Consider the following 18599-nt stretch of genomic DNA (forward strand, 5'->3'; position numbering starts at 1 on the left):
TATGAAAAGGCATATTTAGTGCCAAATATGTTTTCTTTATATATCTATCTTTTCCGGTGATTTTTCACATTGCTTTTATATAGTTAGAGCCTGATTCTGCTGGTTTCAATTGGACATATTTATTAAGTGATAGAAAAGGTAGAAATGTTCAGTATTATATTCATAGAATTGGCCCCTTTTGGTTTCATCACAAGTCAATTCAAATGTGCACCTCAAATTGCATCAAATAGCACTTTTTAAAATAATTACAATAGCGATATGCTCTTTTGACTGCATTATTTGCATTCATCTCCCAAGGGATAGATGTGAACCAATAAAATGGAAAAGTAAAGCAACCACATTCAAAATAAATAAAGTCAGGAGCATATTTACATGCATTGGGCGTCTGTGTTTCCTGCAAGCTGTGACATGGGCAATGACACTTGCATGTGTTTCTTTGCTGACATTAATTCCATTCACTTTGATGATGCATTGTCCCGGGTGAAGGCCGGCAGAAGCAGCAACTGTTCCTTAAAACAGAGTGGAAAGTTGCCAAGTTAGAAGTTTCCTTCTTGGGAAGAAAAGGGGAAGAATCAATAGCTCAAATTGCATGAATGTCTTCTCTATTTGCAGTTCAGCTCAGAAACATATTGAAGCCAGTATGGTGTTCCCACTGCAGAGAGACTTTAATGCTTTAACAGGTTGTGTTCAAAGTGATCCACACAAAGATTTCACCCCCACAACCAGTTTCCCCCCTTATTTACATAGCTACTGGCTTATTTATATCCTGCCTTTCTTGGCAGAATGGGATTCATGGCTGCTTAAGATATAAACATTTGCCAAATGTGTTATAAATAGGGTGTGCTGCATTTGTTTATTTATTTATTGCCACCATTGTACTGTACTTTAACAGCTTTCTAAATTGTTATATATTGGAGTTTTTAAGATAACTGTTTATGTAATTGTTTTTCAATCTTTGTATTATGCCTTGTTTTAACTATACTCTGTTTCAACTTGTGTCAAAACTCCCATAATGGGGAAAAGATGGAATATAAAATATGTACATTAGGAAGTAACTAAATTCAGAACACGACAATAAAATAAAGTCCTTTTTACAGCAAGATGGTTGTTTAAGAAACACCTGAATAAAAAAAGATCTTTGCTTGCTGCTGAAAAGACAACAGAAAAAGAACCAGACTAATACCTCTAAGGGTGCAATCTACAGTATAGAATTAATGCAGTCTGAAACACTTCAACTGCCATGGCTCAATGCTATAGAATCATGTTAGTATTTGTAGTTTACACAATCTTTAGCATTGTCTGCCAAAGATTGTTCCCAAATGACAAAAGCAATAAAACCATGGCATTGAAGTGGTATCAAACTGCATTAATTTGACACTATAGGTGCACTCCCTGTTGAATTCCTAAAGCCTGGTCGTGACCCCTAAGGAGGTTCCCCCCTTGCGTTTGCACCAAACAAGTCTCCTAAAAGCAAAGGGATTGAAAGAAGACCAACAGATAGTGCTAGTGTGTTTCTCTACCAAACCTGACAATCTGTCACAAGGAAGAATGTCTATGGGATGCATATCTTTTCCCAGAGCATGCCGATAAAGGAGACACCGTTTTACAAGGCTGGCCTTGTGAAAGTTCAATTGATTTGCCTCTGTGGTGCTACATTTAAGCCAGATTTATTTGTTGCTCTTACTATAATAACCAAGCAGCAGCTTAGTAATATACACTATTATATTGAATCATTTATATAGCTGCTAAATAAAATTCTGACAAAATCCCACACTGAAAGCCATAAGCAATTTAAGTACTCTTGGGCATTTTAAACAGAAAGATTTGATACTGGTAGAAAGATGGAAAGCTACATCTGTGTTGTCGAAGGTTTTTGTGGCTGGAATCATTGGGTTGCTGTGAGTTTTCCGGGCTATATTGGCCATGTTCCAGAAGCATTCTCTCCTGATGTTTCGCCCACATCTATGGCAGACATCCTCAGAGGTTGAGGACCCTGTTGGAAACTAGGCAAGTGAGGTTTATATATCTGTGGAATATCCAGGATGGGAGTAAGAACTCTTGTCTGCTTGAGGCAAGGGGGAATGTTGCAATTGGCCACCTTGATTAGCATTTAATAGCCTTGTTGTTTCAAAGCCTGGATGATTGTTGGGAGGTGTTCGCTGGCCCTGATTGATTCTTGTCTTGAATTCCCCTGTTTTTTGAGTGGTGCTCTTTATTTATTGTCCTGATTTTAAAGGTTTTTAATACTGATAGCCAGATTTTGTTCATCGTTTCTTCTTTTCTGTCGAAATTGTCCACATGCTTGTGGATTTTAGTGACTTTTTTGATAGTCTGAAGTAAATAAAAAGCAACACTAAAAATAGGAGAATTCCAGACAAGAATCAATCAGGACCAGCTAACATCTCCCAACAAAGGATCCTCAGGTAGCAATCAGCCAGGCTTTAAAACTACAAGGCCATTAAATGCCAATCAAGGTAGCCAATAGCAACATTCACACTTGCCTCAGACAGACAAGAGGTCTTTCTCCCACCCTGGACATTCCACAGATATATAAACCCCACTTGCCTAATCTCCAACAAACTTCCCAACTTCTGAGGATGCCTGCCATAGATAAGGGCGAAACGTTAGGAGAGAATGTTTCTGGAACATGGCCATACAGCCTGGAAAATTCACAGCAACCTAAGCTACAACTATTTCATACCAAGACTTTTTCTGTGTCCCAAGAAACCCTTATACCTTGATGCCTGTAACAGGGAAAACAGATTTCTCTGTCAACTCTGTTCTTTGTCAATCTGAGAAAAACACTAAAACAGACCTGATATGTTTTAATCCAGAATAATAAGCCAAGGATCCAAGTTCAGGGACGTTTCTATGCAGATTTTAATTTATTTAACATATTGTTGAAATGAAAATTAAATCAACAGAGAAAGCTTTAAAGAAAAATCATGTCTTACCGATGTAAATTATTAAATTGTATATCAGTACTAAGTCCATTTGTTGAAACATTCCCCTTTCCCACAGTGCCAAAACAGATGTATTTTGGAAGATCAGTGCCAAGGCCTGAAGATAATTATTTTCACTGTTGCCTATTATAAGCTTTGTATCTTATGGTGGTTGTCTTTACTTTTACTTCATTGCTCCTATTATTTACTTCTTCACAAATCAAATTCAAACGAAATAAAATCAAGGATGGATATATGACTCAAGAGTTCTAGATAATTCTGCCTACAGTTTTAAATGCTGGAAAAATATTCACAACTAATCAAGTCCTCATTCCTACCTCTTCCAACAGCATGGACAACTGAAGGGCCAAAGCCTCGTATCTGGAATCCAAGACCATCCACAGAATCGGGTATCTTCACTGTCCTAAGAGAAATCTCAAGATGAAAGATCCAATGCCAATATGTTTACTTCACTGTCCACTGAGAACCAGGGACTACATATATTTCAAGAAATACATTCTTCTTGGAGTCAACCAATTCAACATTTCTTCATTGTTTACAAACAAATTGTCATTAAAGATGAACAGAAAATGTAATCACATTTTCTGGATATGTTAATTATTATCAGTCCATTATTATAACTTAGGAACAGCATTAACAACTGCATATTCAATGCAAATAACTTAAATTCCCATTCGACCATTAATGCCTTCACCCAATAATCTTTAACTCCTAATTCCAGGCATTTAACGTTTGCCAAGAAAAAGTTTTTGCATCCTTCCAATTTGATGCCCATTGTTTGTAATACACTTTACAATTTCTGAAACTGAAGAAACAACTTACTCCCTGGGTTTTGTGCTCACAAGTACCCGGAGGGGCTTTCTGATGCTTAAACATGCTTTCAGAAAGCTATCCACTTCACTGAAGGGTCTCAGAAAAACCAGGTCACCATTTATGGCAAAGATTTTTTTCCCAACCTCCAGACCTGCCATCTAAATAAGGAAACAAAACACAGAGAAAAGTAAATATATTATTATTTTGAAAACAAAACTACTTATACTCATATCCTTTGCTCCTGATAAGTAAGACTTTGAGAAATTTATCAAGTGGCCTAGCACTACAATTGTGAAATGCATGCAATCCACAAAAAATATTCTGGAGGTCAAAAGTGATTGCTTAGCAATTTCAGAATTATTTGAAACATATGTTCACTCAATCTCTCTGTGGGCCCTTCTAGACAAGCCCTATATCCCAGGATCTGATCCCAGGTTTTAAGTTTATCCCAGATTATCTGGCAGTGTGGACTTATATAACCCAGTTTAAAACAGAAAACCTGGGATCAGATCCTGCGATATTATTCTCTGTTATAAGAATATAGAAAGGGACTCTAAGTAAAATCTAGATTATCTGCTTTGAACTGGATTATATGGCAGTGTAAACTTATATAATCCAGTACAAAGCAGATAAAATGTGGATTAACTGATTTGATAATCTGGATTATATGGCAATGTAAACCCACCTAAGATTCCACTGTTGTCGGTAATGAACATCCTAGATTAATCTACTTTGGATAGTAATGTACTGGTCAATAATACTCAAATGTGCTCCTTGTGTTAGGCAAAATATTTTGCAGGCTTTATGAAAATATATACCGCTGCAACACGGCAACATAGTAAAATCTCAGTGATATATGCTGGGAATCTACACCGTACACATATTATTGTTATATGCATACATAACCCACATCGTTTCACAGTTAGGTGGAACGCTTTCAGTGATTGAGGCTGCTCCATGCAGAATTGTCTCCAACCCTGAGCTTCTCTGGAGCTGGCAAAAGTAATCTACAACTGGGTTGTTGTAGGCTTTTCAGGTTGTATGGCCATGTTCTAGAAGCATTCTCTCCTGACGCCTGCATCTATGGCAGGCATCCTTAGAGGTTGTGAGGACCTCTGACGATGCCTCTGACCATGCCTGCCATAGATGCAGGAGAAATGTCAGGAGATAATGTTTCTAGAACATGGCCATAGAGCCCGAAAAACATACAACAACCCATTGATTCTGGCCATGAAAGACTTCGACAATACATTAACCTACAACTGGTTGTCAGGTTGGGGACTTGGGCATCCATGGATTTTGGTGTCCATGGCAGGTCCTGGAACCATTCTCCCGTGGATATCGAGGAACAATTGTATTTTATTTCTTTTCTGATAAGTGATGATTACAACACAGAGAAATGATGTATACTGTCTAATCAGATAGTCCAGGAAGTCCTTATATGCAGAGAATTTCAATGCACTTGACACTTTTCTCTGATAAAAAAATACCCTCACTGCTTTCAATAATTGAGGCTGCTCCATGCAGAGCTGTCTCCAACCCTGAGGTGAATGGGAAGCCAAACTAAGACCTCTTTGCAAAGTTTTACAAAATATCTTTTCAGGCAACGATACACATGACTAAAAATTAAAATAAATCACCTCAGCATTTGATCCCTTTTCCACTATTTTAATTATTGGCACTTTGTTTTTGTCTTCCAAACCAAAACCATAGCTTTCTTCAGTTGATTTAATCTGTAAAAGAAAAAAATGTTTGACATTTATATAAAATGAAATATTTAAAATACCTTCAAATTAAATAAACATGAACATCAGGCCTGGCAAATGTGATGATTACCCTCAGCAGTCATCCACTGTCTAATGTGGGAGTTCTAGCCAAGACACAGTGTCACTTTCACACAAACAGTTTGTTGTTAGAGGAATCTTCTGCTAAAACTGAATTGTGGGGAATATGGCATAGAAGTTTTATTACATAGTTTATTGCAAATATGCTGATATAACCCAAAAGTCTGTTTCTCCCGTCCTTCTTTGCTATTACCCTGATGCCAAGGTGCTCATTAAAAAAACCCTTCTAGATAACAAAGAACACGGAGGAAAGAGTGGGCATAAAACCTTTGTCAAATGGGTTTTAATCTGACAGGGAGCAATGCATAGTCAACCTTCGTGAAAGTACTATGAAAGTGTCATGATATATATACAGAGACTGAGAAAGACAACATTTTTAAAACCTTACCAGGAGTGATTTTGCAATTACATTTTCCACTACTTTTAAATCATGTTTCATGAGCCTGTGCTTCATGTTTGAGCCTTCCATTTCTTCATCCGCAAAAAAGCGAAAGACAAGTGGTTCATCTTTGAATTCACTTTTTTCAAGCACTGTTTGATACAAAACAACGTAAATGTTTTCTCTCTTGTCCCACAAATACCTTTTGCTTTTTGATCTTTTAAAAAAACTTGCATATTGTATACTGATTAATTCAATAGATAGCATATGTAAGTCAAGTTATAGAAATAATAGTTTTGTACAAGAGTGGGAAAAATGGGTTTTGTAACTGTTGTGTACAAGACTATTTGATACCTTAATTAATGATCCTAATGGCATTCCTTACTTTTTTCAAATCACAGACTCCTTCTTTAGCCATTATCATCTGCATTTAAGTCATAAAAATATGCTTTCATTTAGACCCAATGAAACTCACTGTAATCATGTAAGAGCTATTCAGTGTTGCTGGTGAGACAGGATGGTAGGAGTAACAGTCTATCAACACTGAACACCGACACATATCTGTGGGCATTGTGTAGAAAGATGTTTGGAACAGTACATACAATTGCTTAATAGCCAGACGTATCCATCCCTAATAAGACTATGCCCATGGTAAGCACTGTCTACTGCCTAATAATCACTGGTGTCAATTATTCCTGTCTCTGTTACCACCAAATGATACTGATCAATAAGGGAGAAAAGCCGCTTTATCCTCAGTTGCTGTTTATGAGTACCAACTTTTTAGTAATGCTGGCTTTCGCACACGTGATTGGTGGGGATGAGAGACAGGGTCTTCTCAGTGGTGGCCCCTCTTCTATGGCATTCCCTTTCTAATGATGTTAGACTAACCCCCGCTCTCCTCATATTCAGGAAAAAGTTGAAGACCTGGCTATGCTTCTACAGGAATTTGGGGAATAGTGCCAATAGTGCAACACTAATGATGGTCATGTGTCTAGGTGTCTATTTTAATCTGTTTTTAATGGTTTTAACTGTTTTAATTGTATTGTATGTTTTATTTGTTTTTATTGTTTTATTATTATGTTTATTTGTTATGTATGTTTTGATACAACACTGAATTTTGCCAATTTTGTAAGGTCACTCTGAGTCCCCTTCGGGGTGAGAACAGCAGGGTAGAAATGAAGTAAATAAATAAATAATGCTGCTTCACAATAGTATGTACTGGAGCAGTCCCAGTGAACTGCAATGTGACTCTAGATGGAGATCTTCTAGAAGAGTTGGGTTGGGGAGACTTTGCAGTAGTTAACAACTATTAAATAAACCATTAATTTCAGTAAGGTTTGTTCCTTATTGTTCCCTTAATGTTTAGGGTCAAATAACCAAAGGAAGGATGGAAAGGTAATTTCTGGCTCTAAAACAAGGTCTTTTTCTTTGAAATAGGCAGAATGTGAACCACAGTGTATGGCTGGACACAGATGATATTTCAGGGGATCATCTGATCTCTGCGAGGAACAGTGTGCACTAGAAAATGTAGACATTAGTCTCAACCCCAGCAATTCACAATTCTTTGTCAAGTAGATATAGTTAGAACTAAGTATTCATTAATTCATTAATTGCTATAGGATTCAGAGTATATACTTTTGCTTTGTAAATTTAATCACGTCAATGGATCACACAGATTCTCGTTTTCAAAAACCGAATCAATCCACACAAGATGGTTGCCAGCCCACTCTGTTTTACCATAAGGTGAAATTGGCAGAAGGGTGTCCACTAACCACTTAATCTATGCTAAGGCAGAATATTGGTAACTGTCTCTTTAAAAAAGTTATTCAGGAAACTAGACTTTACAGCTTTCCACTTCCATTGCTAAACTGTTCATATGGAACATAATCAAACTGTGACACTACCCCTCACTGCCATCAGTTGCACTTGCACTCATCTTTATGGATCTCAAATAGGTATGTGTTAAGAGTAGCAATGAATTTTCTCCTTTTTATTGATTTAAAGCAGTAGTTCCAACCTTTTTTTGACCATGGGCCACTTTGACCAGGGACCACTCTCCAACATTGGTACCAAAAGGGTTACAAATCAGTTTTTGGTCAACTTTAGATTTGGTCTGGGATGCTGATTCACAAAATTGCATTGGATAGAGCATATCAGCTCGAGTTTCTGATACGGAACATATAACATGGTCAGCGACAGGAAAGGAGTGTCAGGTGGTGCAAAAGAAACAGAAATAAAATAAAATAAAATAAAATAAAATAAAGAGGAAGGAGGCTCGCGGACCAGGTTTTCTTTCTCGCGGTCCACTAGTGGCTCCACGGCACACAGGTTAAGAACCACTGATTTAAAGCTAGAGTGGAATACAAACCAGAAGTAAACATTCAGGATGATGAAGCAAAGTTACAATTTTCAAATGAGACATTTCCACATTTACTCAGGAATAAATTTGTATTAAATCTAAAAAGTGAGTTGCTCATCATAGTGAATTTTCAGCTATTTTGTCATAAGGCCATATAATCAACAGAATCATAGTTTATTCATAACAACATGTAGAAGCATAGTATCTGAAAGAAGTAAACAGTATCTTTTCCAAAAGAACAGTGTAGAAAAGTTAGAACTTATTTACCTAGATACTACTTTTCTCAAGATAAAATCTAAAAGTCAAACCCTATCAAAAACACAATAAATAAATGGTATAAGTCCATCAGTTATTTGCAGCATATTATGAGACATAGCCACCCATAAAGAACCCAATGGCGTAGAAAGCTAGAGCTGCCTTCAGGATAAAATACTACATTTATTAAAAATATGCATCAGTGGCTCAAAGAAATGAACCATATTATTCCAGGCAAAAGAAAAGGGTTTTCTTGGGAGATTAATGCAGACCCAAATTAATGATGAAAACAAGAAACACGACATCCTTCATGGCATTAAGCCTAGGCAATCATCCTTTTCAGCCATCTGATAGAAAAACAGACATTCTTCTAAGTGAAGATTCTCAGCACTAAAACGCTTGAGAAATTCCCTAATCCGTACACAGTATTTATTCACAGTCAGAATTCTAAAATCTACAGTGTTTACCATGGTGCATAAATCCATTGTCACAAAGTGCTATGCCAAAGATCATTGCTTCTTCTCTCGTCCTGCAGTCTCCCTGTTACAACATAATATATGCATCGATGTAAGTATCATGCACCGCAATTTGAAATTAGGAAATCATATATCATTTTTGCATCACTCAAACAAACAGGATCATTTTATTTTAGTCCCATTTCAATTTTAATCATCTAATTAATTTTAATAATTTTAGTCCCAGAGCATCATAACAAAGGTAATGTTAACATAATATTTTGGAAATAATAAGATAAATAATTATGCCTATTTTGTAATGAGCATTTTCAAAGTGACATACAAATTTATTCTATTTGCCAAACTATTAGAGAGATAGAAAAAGTTTCTCAAAGGCTGTTCCTTAACAAAAACCGACTAAGTGGATTCTCAGAAGAAATATACCATATTTGTAAATTCAGAGAGGGCTTTAGAAAGTGACCTCACTTTCTGCAAAAATGGCTTTCAACCAGTTCAAAGTGCCTTTGTTTTATTAAATTGTAAGCTACACTGAGTCCTAGTTTTGGGAGAAAGGCAGGATATAAATCAATTTTGCAAACTATTAAATTAAAATATTGACTATTTTTGTTGTGTGTATAATAGACTTAACACCCCGCAGACTAAAATAATGTACAATGCATAGACATTTTGCAGGTTAGTCACCAGATGATGGCAGTATGGTGCTGCATCTTGGGAAAGGCATCATGGGTCAAACATAATATTTTGCATAGTGTTGCCTTTGAATCCCTACCGTGAAATAAAAAATCCAGACACAAAGATATGGAGAAATAATGGGCCATTTATTGGCCTATTTAAAACTGGAAAATGAAGTAAGCAATTAGTTGTGGGGGAGCACTGCAACATGGCCAATGGCATGAGACCAGGTATCATTCTTTGACTACCCGCCAAATCAAACACTGGGTGAAGTACCTGACCCCCAAGTGATGGTTTGCTATCCCAATTAATAACCTATAGAGGTCAACCCAAAAGTCCCCCTTTTCCCAAAAAGGGAGGGATGCCAAGGTTGCACACCGATCCATATTCTCCCCCACTTCTTGCCAATGACAGCTAATTATGACAGCCTCACCTCTTTAAATTCATTGCTCCCAACAGTTTTAATATGGGATAGGCAAAAAAAATCCCCTCTTATGGGGTAAAAATTCCTACCCGGCCAGTATAATGTGACCAATATTACCTTATATTGAACTGAGGGCGGGGGGGGGGGGGAGGTTGTGGGTTGTGCGGCTAACCAAAGGTGGCTTCCTTAAGCCCTTCTCCACTGCAGACTGGCAGTGACATCAGTCTCAGTAGGACACTGGTTTCATTGAAAGGGGGATTCAAAAGCTCCCCTCCAACCATATGGCTGGCCTTTCTGTCCAGAAGTGAGTGATCTATGAATCAGTGTCAATATCGAAGCTCATTTTAAACCATGGATCTTCTACATGAGAACCAATGTGGTCTAGTGGTTTGAAAGATGGTCTAAAATTTCAGGAGTTCATGGTCTAAATCACTACCAAGCCATGGAAACCCATTTGTGACACACTCTCAATGTTAGAGAAAGGCAATGGTGAACCTCCTCCAAATGAATCTTGCCAAGAAACCCTATGATAGGGTCACCATATGTCCGATTCAACTTGAAGACATATAGCAAAAACAACAAAGTCTCTATATTTGAGGAAGAGCAAAATATGAATATAATGGCTCTTTCTCTTCTGTTTGCATTGCTATTGATTGGTACAGCACAGTTGCATGCAATGTAGGGACTGCGCTATCCTTAATTTGGAACCTTAAAAAAGTAAGTTTTTCAATAATGCAGAGAGTCATAAAAATTTTAAGACTGAGTCAGGGCAGCTATGAAGTGTTTTATGGATTTTACTTGGTTTTCAATGGTTTAAATTATTTATTTTAATAGTCCCTGGTTTAATGCTATTTCAGTGTTTACATCTTTTATGTCAATACACAATTTTAAGTTGTATATTGTTTTTACTATTGTTCACAGCTTTGATTCTCTTTTAAGAGACAAAAGGTGGGATATAAATATCATCATCATCATATACAAGGGATCATCCACTGGGGGCATATACTCTCCATGTATAGATGGCAATGAGAATAATGAGGAAGATGACCACACAATTATGCTTCTCACAGTTTTTCCTCCCCAAGAGTTTGATAGTGCTTTCGTTGGGTTTGGAAATAAGAAAATGTTTCATTTTCTTGAAAACTATTCTATAATAGAGAGGAAAAAAGTTAAGGTTGGCTCTAGGTATACTTGAATCCAGAGTAACCCTATCAATGGACCCTATCAGGTTTACATGAAAGTGGCACAAAACAGCGTGAGGACTTCAACCTGCACCCCATTTTAACTTCTCATCATTCCCCTTGCATTACTTTAAAGTATGATGGAAAAACAAAATAGAGCCTTCACCTAGTTACTTGACTTTATTGGGAGTGCTAGCTAGAAATCATCTGAAGGGAAAAAGAAGAGAGCCATATATGCCATGTCCCTTCTTGGGGTACTGACTTTCCAGAAGCTGTCAAAGAACATCAGATGCTCATCCCTGGCTCAGATACATATAGCGATACAAAATAAACTAGATAGAATGGGAAGATTTGCCTCAATAATGGTAATAAAATAGGCATTCCATTTTGTAATAAAATTTATGTGCCTCAGAGCACTATCCTACCTGTGCAATTAGCCAGTCTATCAATTTATTAGCCATGACAACAGATTTGTAGGTTCGTAGATGGTAATCTTTATCCCTGGGGGGGAAAAGCACATGCAAAACAATTCATTCTTAAATTTATATATTTGACATTTCAGTGCAACTTGACAGTACCATACATTTATTTGTCCAAGTCCACACCAACTTTTGTTAGCTTCAGATAATAAAACATTATTCTGGTTGTAACTACTAAGTGTATGGCTGCCATATATTATCACTTTCTTTTTACAATTATTGAACATCTCTTTATTTTCAGAAGTATCTGTTTAAAAGCAACGCATATCCTACCGAAGGACATTTATTGGCTATTATGATTCCTCCTGGAGCCCCCAGTGGCACAATGGGCTAAATGCTTGTGCCGGTAGGACTGCTGACCGACAGGTCAGTGGTTCGAATCTGGGGAGAGCATGTTGAGCTCCCTCTGTCAGTTCCAGCTCACCATGAGGGATGAGAGAAGCCTCCCATGAGAATGGTAAAACATCAAAATATTCAGGCATCCTTGCAGATGGTTAATTCTCTCGCACCAGAAGCAACTTGCAGTTTCTCAAGTCGCTCCTTACACGAAATAAATCCCTTCTCATTCACCCCAAAGAAAGAGCAACAGTAAGTTATGCATTGTGTTCTTTCTTTTTTTCTTCACTCTTCTCATTTGAGGATAGGTAAATGGCCAAAACAAAATATCTTCCAAATACCTGAATGCAGAATTTCCTTGGCAGCAATATGTTAAAGAATACAATTGGAGAAAACAATGTTATTGTTACCCTTTATACTAATTTTATACAATTTTTCTTTCATATCTATATTGTCACAATTCTTTCACATGTATTTGTGATTTTTAAATAATATTCAAAGAAAATAAAAATTGAGTTGAACAGTAATATATTGCACAAAGACATGTATACCCTTCCATTAATTGTGTACTGTTTACAAGAAGATGACATTTGTCTCTATTTCACCAGCTCTAGTTTTCTCTTTATCTAAAATTCATTACCAACACACTGATTAGCCTCACTAATATAACCTGATGAAGCATAAAGTTCAAAAAGAACACCTACCTTACCACAGGAGTAAATAGACTGTGTAGACGACAATATAATCTTACACCCTGTTAGATATATAAACAGGTCTAGTGTTAAATATACCTTGCTAATTAACACCTCTACAAAACCAATTAACCCAAAAAACGCTTGTACAAAATATAACCTTTAATGTCAGCAATGAAATGAATGGGATAAAGCAGACAAAAATAATAGACCATGGCATGCAAAGTCTAGGGAAATTCTTACAAATCTCCCTCCAACTCCCCAAAGTAAACAAGTCAAGATTTCTCCAAATTCTTGTATTTTTTCCAACCATTTCTTCGGTTTATTAATTGATTCTTCAATGATTAATATCAAATCATCCACAAATGCTCTCATTTTGTACGTTTTACCTTGTATCTTTGTGCCTGTTAATTCTTCATCATCTCTTATTTTGTTTAATAGGATCTCTAATGACATTATAAAAATGAGTGGAGAGAAAGGGCATCCCTGTCTTGTCCCCTTATTGATTTTTATGTATTTGGATTCCTGCCCATTTATAAAAATCTTAGCTTCCTGTTTTTCATATATTGCTTTGGCAGCAATAATAACCTAAATCCAATTATTGCGTCATAAGTCACCTTCGGGCTAATATGGGCGGGATAAAAGGGATGTAAACAAATAAAATAAATAAATACATTTAAAGAAATCCCAATTTAGGTTATCAAAAGCTTTCTCGGCATCAAGAGCTAGTAGGAGTAGTTCTTTTTGATTCCTAGTTTTGTAATATTCAATCTGATCCACTATTATTCTCATATTTTCCTTTTCATATCTGTTAGGCAGGAAACCTGTCTGTTTTTCTTTTATCCAACTGTCAGGATTTCTAATTAATCATTATGTCAGAATGTCACTCACTATTATCTCTTCCATAACTTCACTTTGTGTCAGTAAATAAATATTATACACAACTCATTGAAAAAATACCAACAAACATTTACATTTAAAAATACAGTTCAACACAGCTAAACTTACCAGATCTAGTTTTAAAAAGAAGCCTATTTTTTCATATATAAAATTAAACCGGATTACATTATGAAGTTCTCTATCAGTCCACAAAAAATTCAACGCAACTCATGCAACTTCACAAAGATCATGAAAAATTCATTAGATTTAATAATGTTATCAAATTTCTTACTGATGGGTTTTACAAAATTCAGATTGATCAATATTAAGGTACTGACAACTGACAACCCAAAAAGACAAATGGCTGCTAAGTTTTGAAGCAGAATCTCTTTCTCTATTACATTTATGCTTATACCTTGGAAATTACATCCTGCATTTCACTTCTTGGGTAGTATGTGCCATCATCATAACGAAATCTGTAGAGCATGTGTTCAGGTTTAAACTGATGCTTGTCAGTAACTAAAACAAAAGAAAATATAAAACAAAGATAAATTGTTCTGCTTTAACACATCAAGAGGAGAACTCAAAGTGCCAATGAGCAATCCCCCAAAAAAGTATTCTGTTTGTTTCACTGTGGCTCTCCACCAGGATTATATCTGAAGCACTTTTCTACTGAATTTCCTAGGTTTCTTTTCTTTCAAATACAGTATCAATCAGTTAACTAAGATTATTATTTATGACAGAAATGAAGCTCCTCTGTGGACCCTTATTATATTCTGAAACTCACTAGCAGGAACTTTTCACTTCCCTACAAATTATAATTTAACATACCTTCAGGGTCCTTAGTAAGAAGCCAGAGGCCCTGGAATCTGACAGCCTGGAAAGTTTAAGTTTTAAAGCTTTAGCATTTAATGAGGTGCAAGAAATAGCCTTCCTCTTATCATTTTTCCCATCATCATTGCTGGAAGGCAAGTTTAGGAGAAAGGGAAGATGGCACAAAGGGTTTCGAGGTGATATGCTTTCAGAATCCATCATAATTCCAGTGACATAATTGAGAGCCGAAAAAGTATCCTTTTTGTTTTATAAAAGAAAACGGTGAATGTGTGGCTTTCCAAGTGTTGTGCTACATTTACAGCATTTTTCACCACTATTTATGCTGCCTAGAGTTGATGATAGGTGTAGTCCAACAATTGTAGGGCCACATACCAATATATGTACAACAGCACTCAAACACAGGGGATATACTAGATGAAAAAGGAACAACTTTGTGGTGAATGTTTAATAACAAGCAAACACAGGATCACTCCAAGTCAAGCTCAGATTTTCCCTTTTAGTAGAAGTAAAAAGTAAAGGCTTCCCATTGACATTAAGACTAGTCATGTCCAAATCAGGGGGTGGTGTTCATCTCCATTTCTAAGCCAAAGAGCTGGCATTGTCCATAGATGCCTTCAAGGTCATGTGACTGGCATGACTGCATGGAGCTGTAAAACAACTGTATGGTTGCTCCTGACACGATAAATAAATATGGAGCTCCGTTATCTTCCCACCAAAGTGGTATCTATTAATCTACTCACATTTTGTATGTTTTCAAACTGCTAGGTTGGCAGAAGCTGGGGCAAATGGTGGGAGCTCACTCCGCTCCCCGGATTCGAACTGCTGACCTTTCAGTCAGCAAGTTCAGCAGATTTCGAGGAAGATTCAATCAATTTCATATTTCACTGCTCTAGACAGCTATTGAATATATTTCTGCATACATATATGTACAGTAGAGTCTTGCTTATCTAACCTTTGCTCATCCAACGTTCTGTATTATCCAATGCAGTCTGCCTCCTGCCCACATCCACAGCTGTTTCAAAACACTGCAATGTTTTGGGGCTAAATTCATAAATACAGTAATTACTATATAATGTTACCATTTACTGAACTGTTTTTTTCTGTTGATTTGTTATAAAACATGATGTTTTGGTGCTTAATTTGTAAAATCATAATATAATTTGATAGTTTAATAGGCTTTTCATTAATCCCTCCTTATTATCCAACATTTTTGCTTATCCAACTTTCTACCAGCCTGTATATGTTGGATAAGCGAGACTCTACTGTGCATAGCTGTATATGTATATATTAAACTGACTCTTTATTTCAAGGAGGCATAGACTTGCTAGATGAGTGCAGGAAAAATAGTTAAATTAGCTTACGGAGAGAGGCCTTTTCAAGCTAGTTAATAATGCCGTAAATAGGTGTGAACAAAAGAGGTGGGCAGCAAAAACTGGAAAAACCATTATATGTAGCATCTGGAAATATTTAAATAGGAAGGCTGTAAAAGAGGAAGACATAACCTTCAGGTTAATTACACTTGCTTTATAGCCAATTTTGTTTTTGTTTTTTTCTCAATTTTTGTTCAAAAAGACAGGTGTGTCTTGATATGATCTAGTGTGCTAAACAAAACCTCTACAAGAAATTTCATGTACATATGAACCTATATTTCTGTTGATACACACAGTTTTAATTTGCACCTTCAAAATGGTCATCAATGGAGATGTCTGTGTGTATACAGATACAACAGATTAGATTATGCCTCAACATAATTTAAGGAAAACTAGCAATCCTATCTCTAAAGGTCTGAATCTCTAATTATTAGCCAGCAACACTTAACATACTCTGTACTGTAAAGCAAAAACAACAAAACAACTTAATGATAAATAACTTAGAAGATATAATTATTAGTTGCATGTACATAAACGCCCAAATTAAAACAAATCTGTGCAAAATTTTATTTTTGTGTACAAAACAGATGGTTCCTCCAACTTTATTTTAAGAATTTTATTCCTGCTAAAAACACAGCTGGTCCTGCACATGCTAATAAAAAGGGCATACCTGACTCAAAAAATTCTCCGTTCTAAAATATTTATCATTCCACCCTCCCACCTTAACTTTAATGGCTTGGTAACAGAAAGCAAGCAACATAAAATATAAGCTATTTCAAACACCTTGACTTTGTTTACTTTGCTTAATGAAAAGTTACATTCATTTTAATTAAACAAATAAACAAAGAATGAGGAGACAGATAAGCAATTCTGCAGTAACTGAAAAATATGTATTATTTCCATTGATATTCCATTGTCGAGGCAAAACCATTACTTCTGAAGTGGGCTTATTATCACAAGTCAGATCAACCAAAACAACTATAATTAAATTTATTTACCACCATAAAATTAAACTAAATGACAACACAGGATCAAAATTTTTATCGTATAACACAACTTGTTTAATGAGAAGTGGTGGTTAGTATATGCAATCTGTGGGAAGTGGGAGCAATTCCATTAAAACAGGCTAGGTTTTAAATCCAAAATAGTAAGATACCACATAGGCCCCTTCTACACTACCATATAAAATCTAGATTATCTACTTTGAACTGGTTGATATGGCAGTGTAGACTCATATAATTCATTTCAAAACAGATAATGTGGATGATCTTCTTTAATAATCAGAATTATATGGCAGTGTAGAAGGGGCCACAGACATTCCAACATGAGTAGTTCCATGGGAACACCTTGAATCAATAAATGATATGCTATATCTCAAATGGTAGAGTACCCACAGAAGTACCAGAGGTACTCTCAGACTGTGGCGAAAACATAGGAAGAAGAAGCACTCCTTCAAATAACTAGGATCAGTAAAAAGGTAAAAGGGTTGGGAATAGCTGCTATATATTGTTGTTATGCATCTTCAAATGGTTTGTGATTTTAAAGACCCTAAGATGCCCCCAGTGGCATAGTGGGTTAAACTTCTGAGCTGCTGAACTTGCAGACTGAAGGGTCGCTGGTTCGTACCTGGGTAGGGGCTAAGTTCCCACTGTTAGCCCCAGCTTCTGTCAACTTAGCAGTTCGAAAACATGTGAGTGGATCAATAGGTACCGCTCTGGCGGGAAGGTAATGGCATTCCATGAAGTCATGCCACATGACCTGGGAAGCATCTACGGACAACGCTCTCTTTTCAGCTTAGAAATAGAGATGACCACCAATCCTCTGAGTCGGACACGAATGGACTTAATGTCACAGGAAAACCTTTACCTATCATGGATCTTTGTTAGCAAGTTTGTTAAAAGGAGGATTATTTTTGCTTTCCTTTAGAGTTGAGAGTGGATTTCTATGGTCAAGCAGGGATTCAAACCCTGGTCTCCAGATTCCTGGGATTTGTCTACACTAGCCAAAACATTCTGGACTCATTGTGAATTTACTACCATCTGTCTCCATGACACACAGTGAATTCTGGAGTTCCCTGGGATTTTGTGGCCCTCTGAGCAGCTAGATTGTGTCGGTTTCAGCATGATCCTTTGTCCAGATAGCACTGCTACCTTCACCCTTCCCCTGATGAATGCAGTGGAAGAGAATGGCTCATCCTCATGTCACCATTACCAATCCATGTCAGCCACAGAGATTGCTGTAACCCCCTGGCCATCACGGGCACATTCGCTGATATCAGAATGGAGCACCCACATGACCAGAAAAAAAAGGAAAAGGTTGACTGATACAGTATGGAGAACCTTGCAGCACTGTATAAGCTCCCAGCTCATACACACTCAGATAATATAAAATAATAGCATGATTGATTGCTCTGATTTCTACTGAGAACTACACTGAATCCCATCACTGAATCCCAAGTCTCCTTTATGCTAAACAAGAAGGGGAAGATAGATTGAACTAAGTGTTCAATATTCTACTAAAATATCCTATTTTTAGTTGAAGATGAGGAAGCATGAACTCTAAGATCTATCTTAAGTACCGCAGATTAAAAACTCCAAAATGAATTTATTTTTAAAACCTAGCCAGGATCAGAAACTGACTGAT

At 36.6% G+C, this 18599-nt stretch overlaps 1 protein-coding gene across 2 annotated transcripts in view; it reads right to left on the reverse strand.

The window, feature by feature from the left end:
• PREX2 (phosphatidylinositol-3,4,5-trisphosphate dependent Rac exchange factor 2) overlaps nucleotides 1-18599 on the reverse strand; it is a 139799-nt gene that overhangs the window by 59096 nt on the left and 62104 nt on the right. For both annotated transcript variants that reach the window (XM_060775438.2, XM_060775439.2), the window contains exons 12-20: nucleotides 14168-14271; nucleotides 12886-12935; nucleotides 11792-11867; nucleotides 9081-9153; nucleotides 6009-6151; nucleotides 5417-5509; nucleotides 3786-3934; nucleotides 3281-3366; nucleotides 373-509 (exon numbers count right to left, since the gene is read on the reverse strand). In XM_060775438.2, coding sequence (XP_060631421.2) covers nucleotides 373-509; nucleotides 3281-3366; nucleotides 3786-3934; nucleotides 5417-5509; nucleotides 6009-6151; nucleotides 9081-9153; nucleotides 11792-11867; nucleotides 12886-12935; nucleotides 14168-14271 — 911 coding nt within the window. The remainder of the gene's footprint in view (nucleotides 1-372; nucleotides 510-3280; nucleotides 3367-3785; nucleotides 3935-5416; nucleotides 5510-6008; nucleotides 6152-9080; nucleotides 9154-11791; nucleotides 11868-12885; nucleotides 12936-14167; nucleotides 14272-18599) is intronic.

Source organism: Anolis sagrei, chromosome 4, assembly GCF_037176765.1.
Source record: "Anolis sagrei isolate rAnoSag1 chromosome 4, rAnoSag1.mat, whole genome shotgun sequence".
Taxonomy (NCBI): Eukaryota; Metazoa; Chordata; class Lepidosauria; order Squamata; family Dactyloidae; genus Anolis; species Anolis sagrei.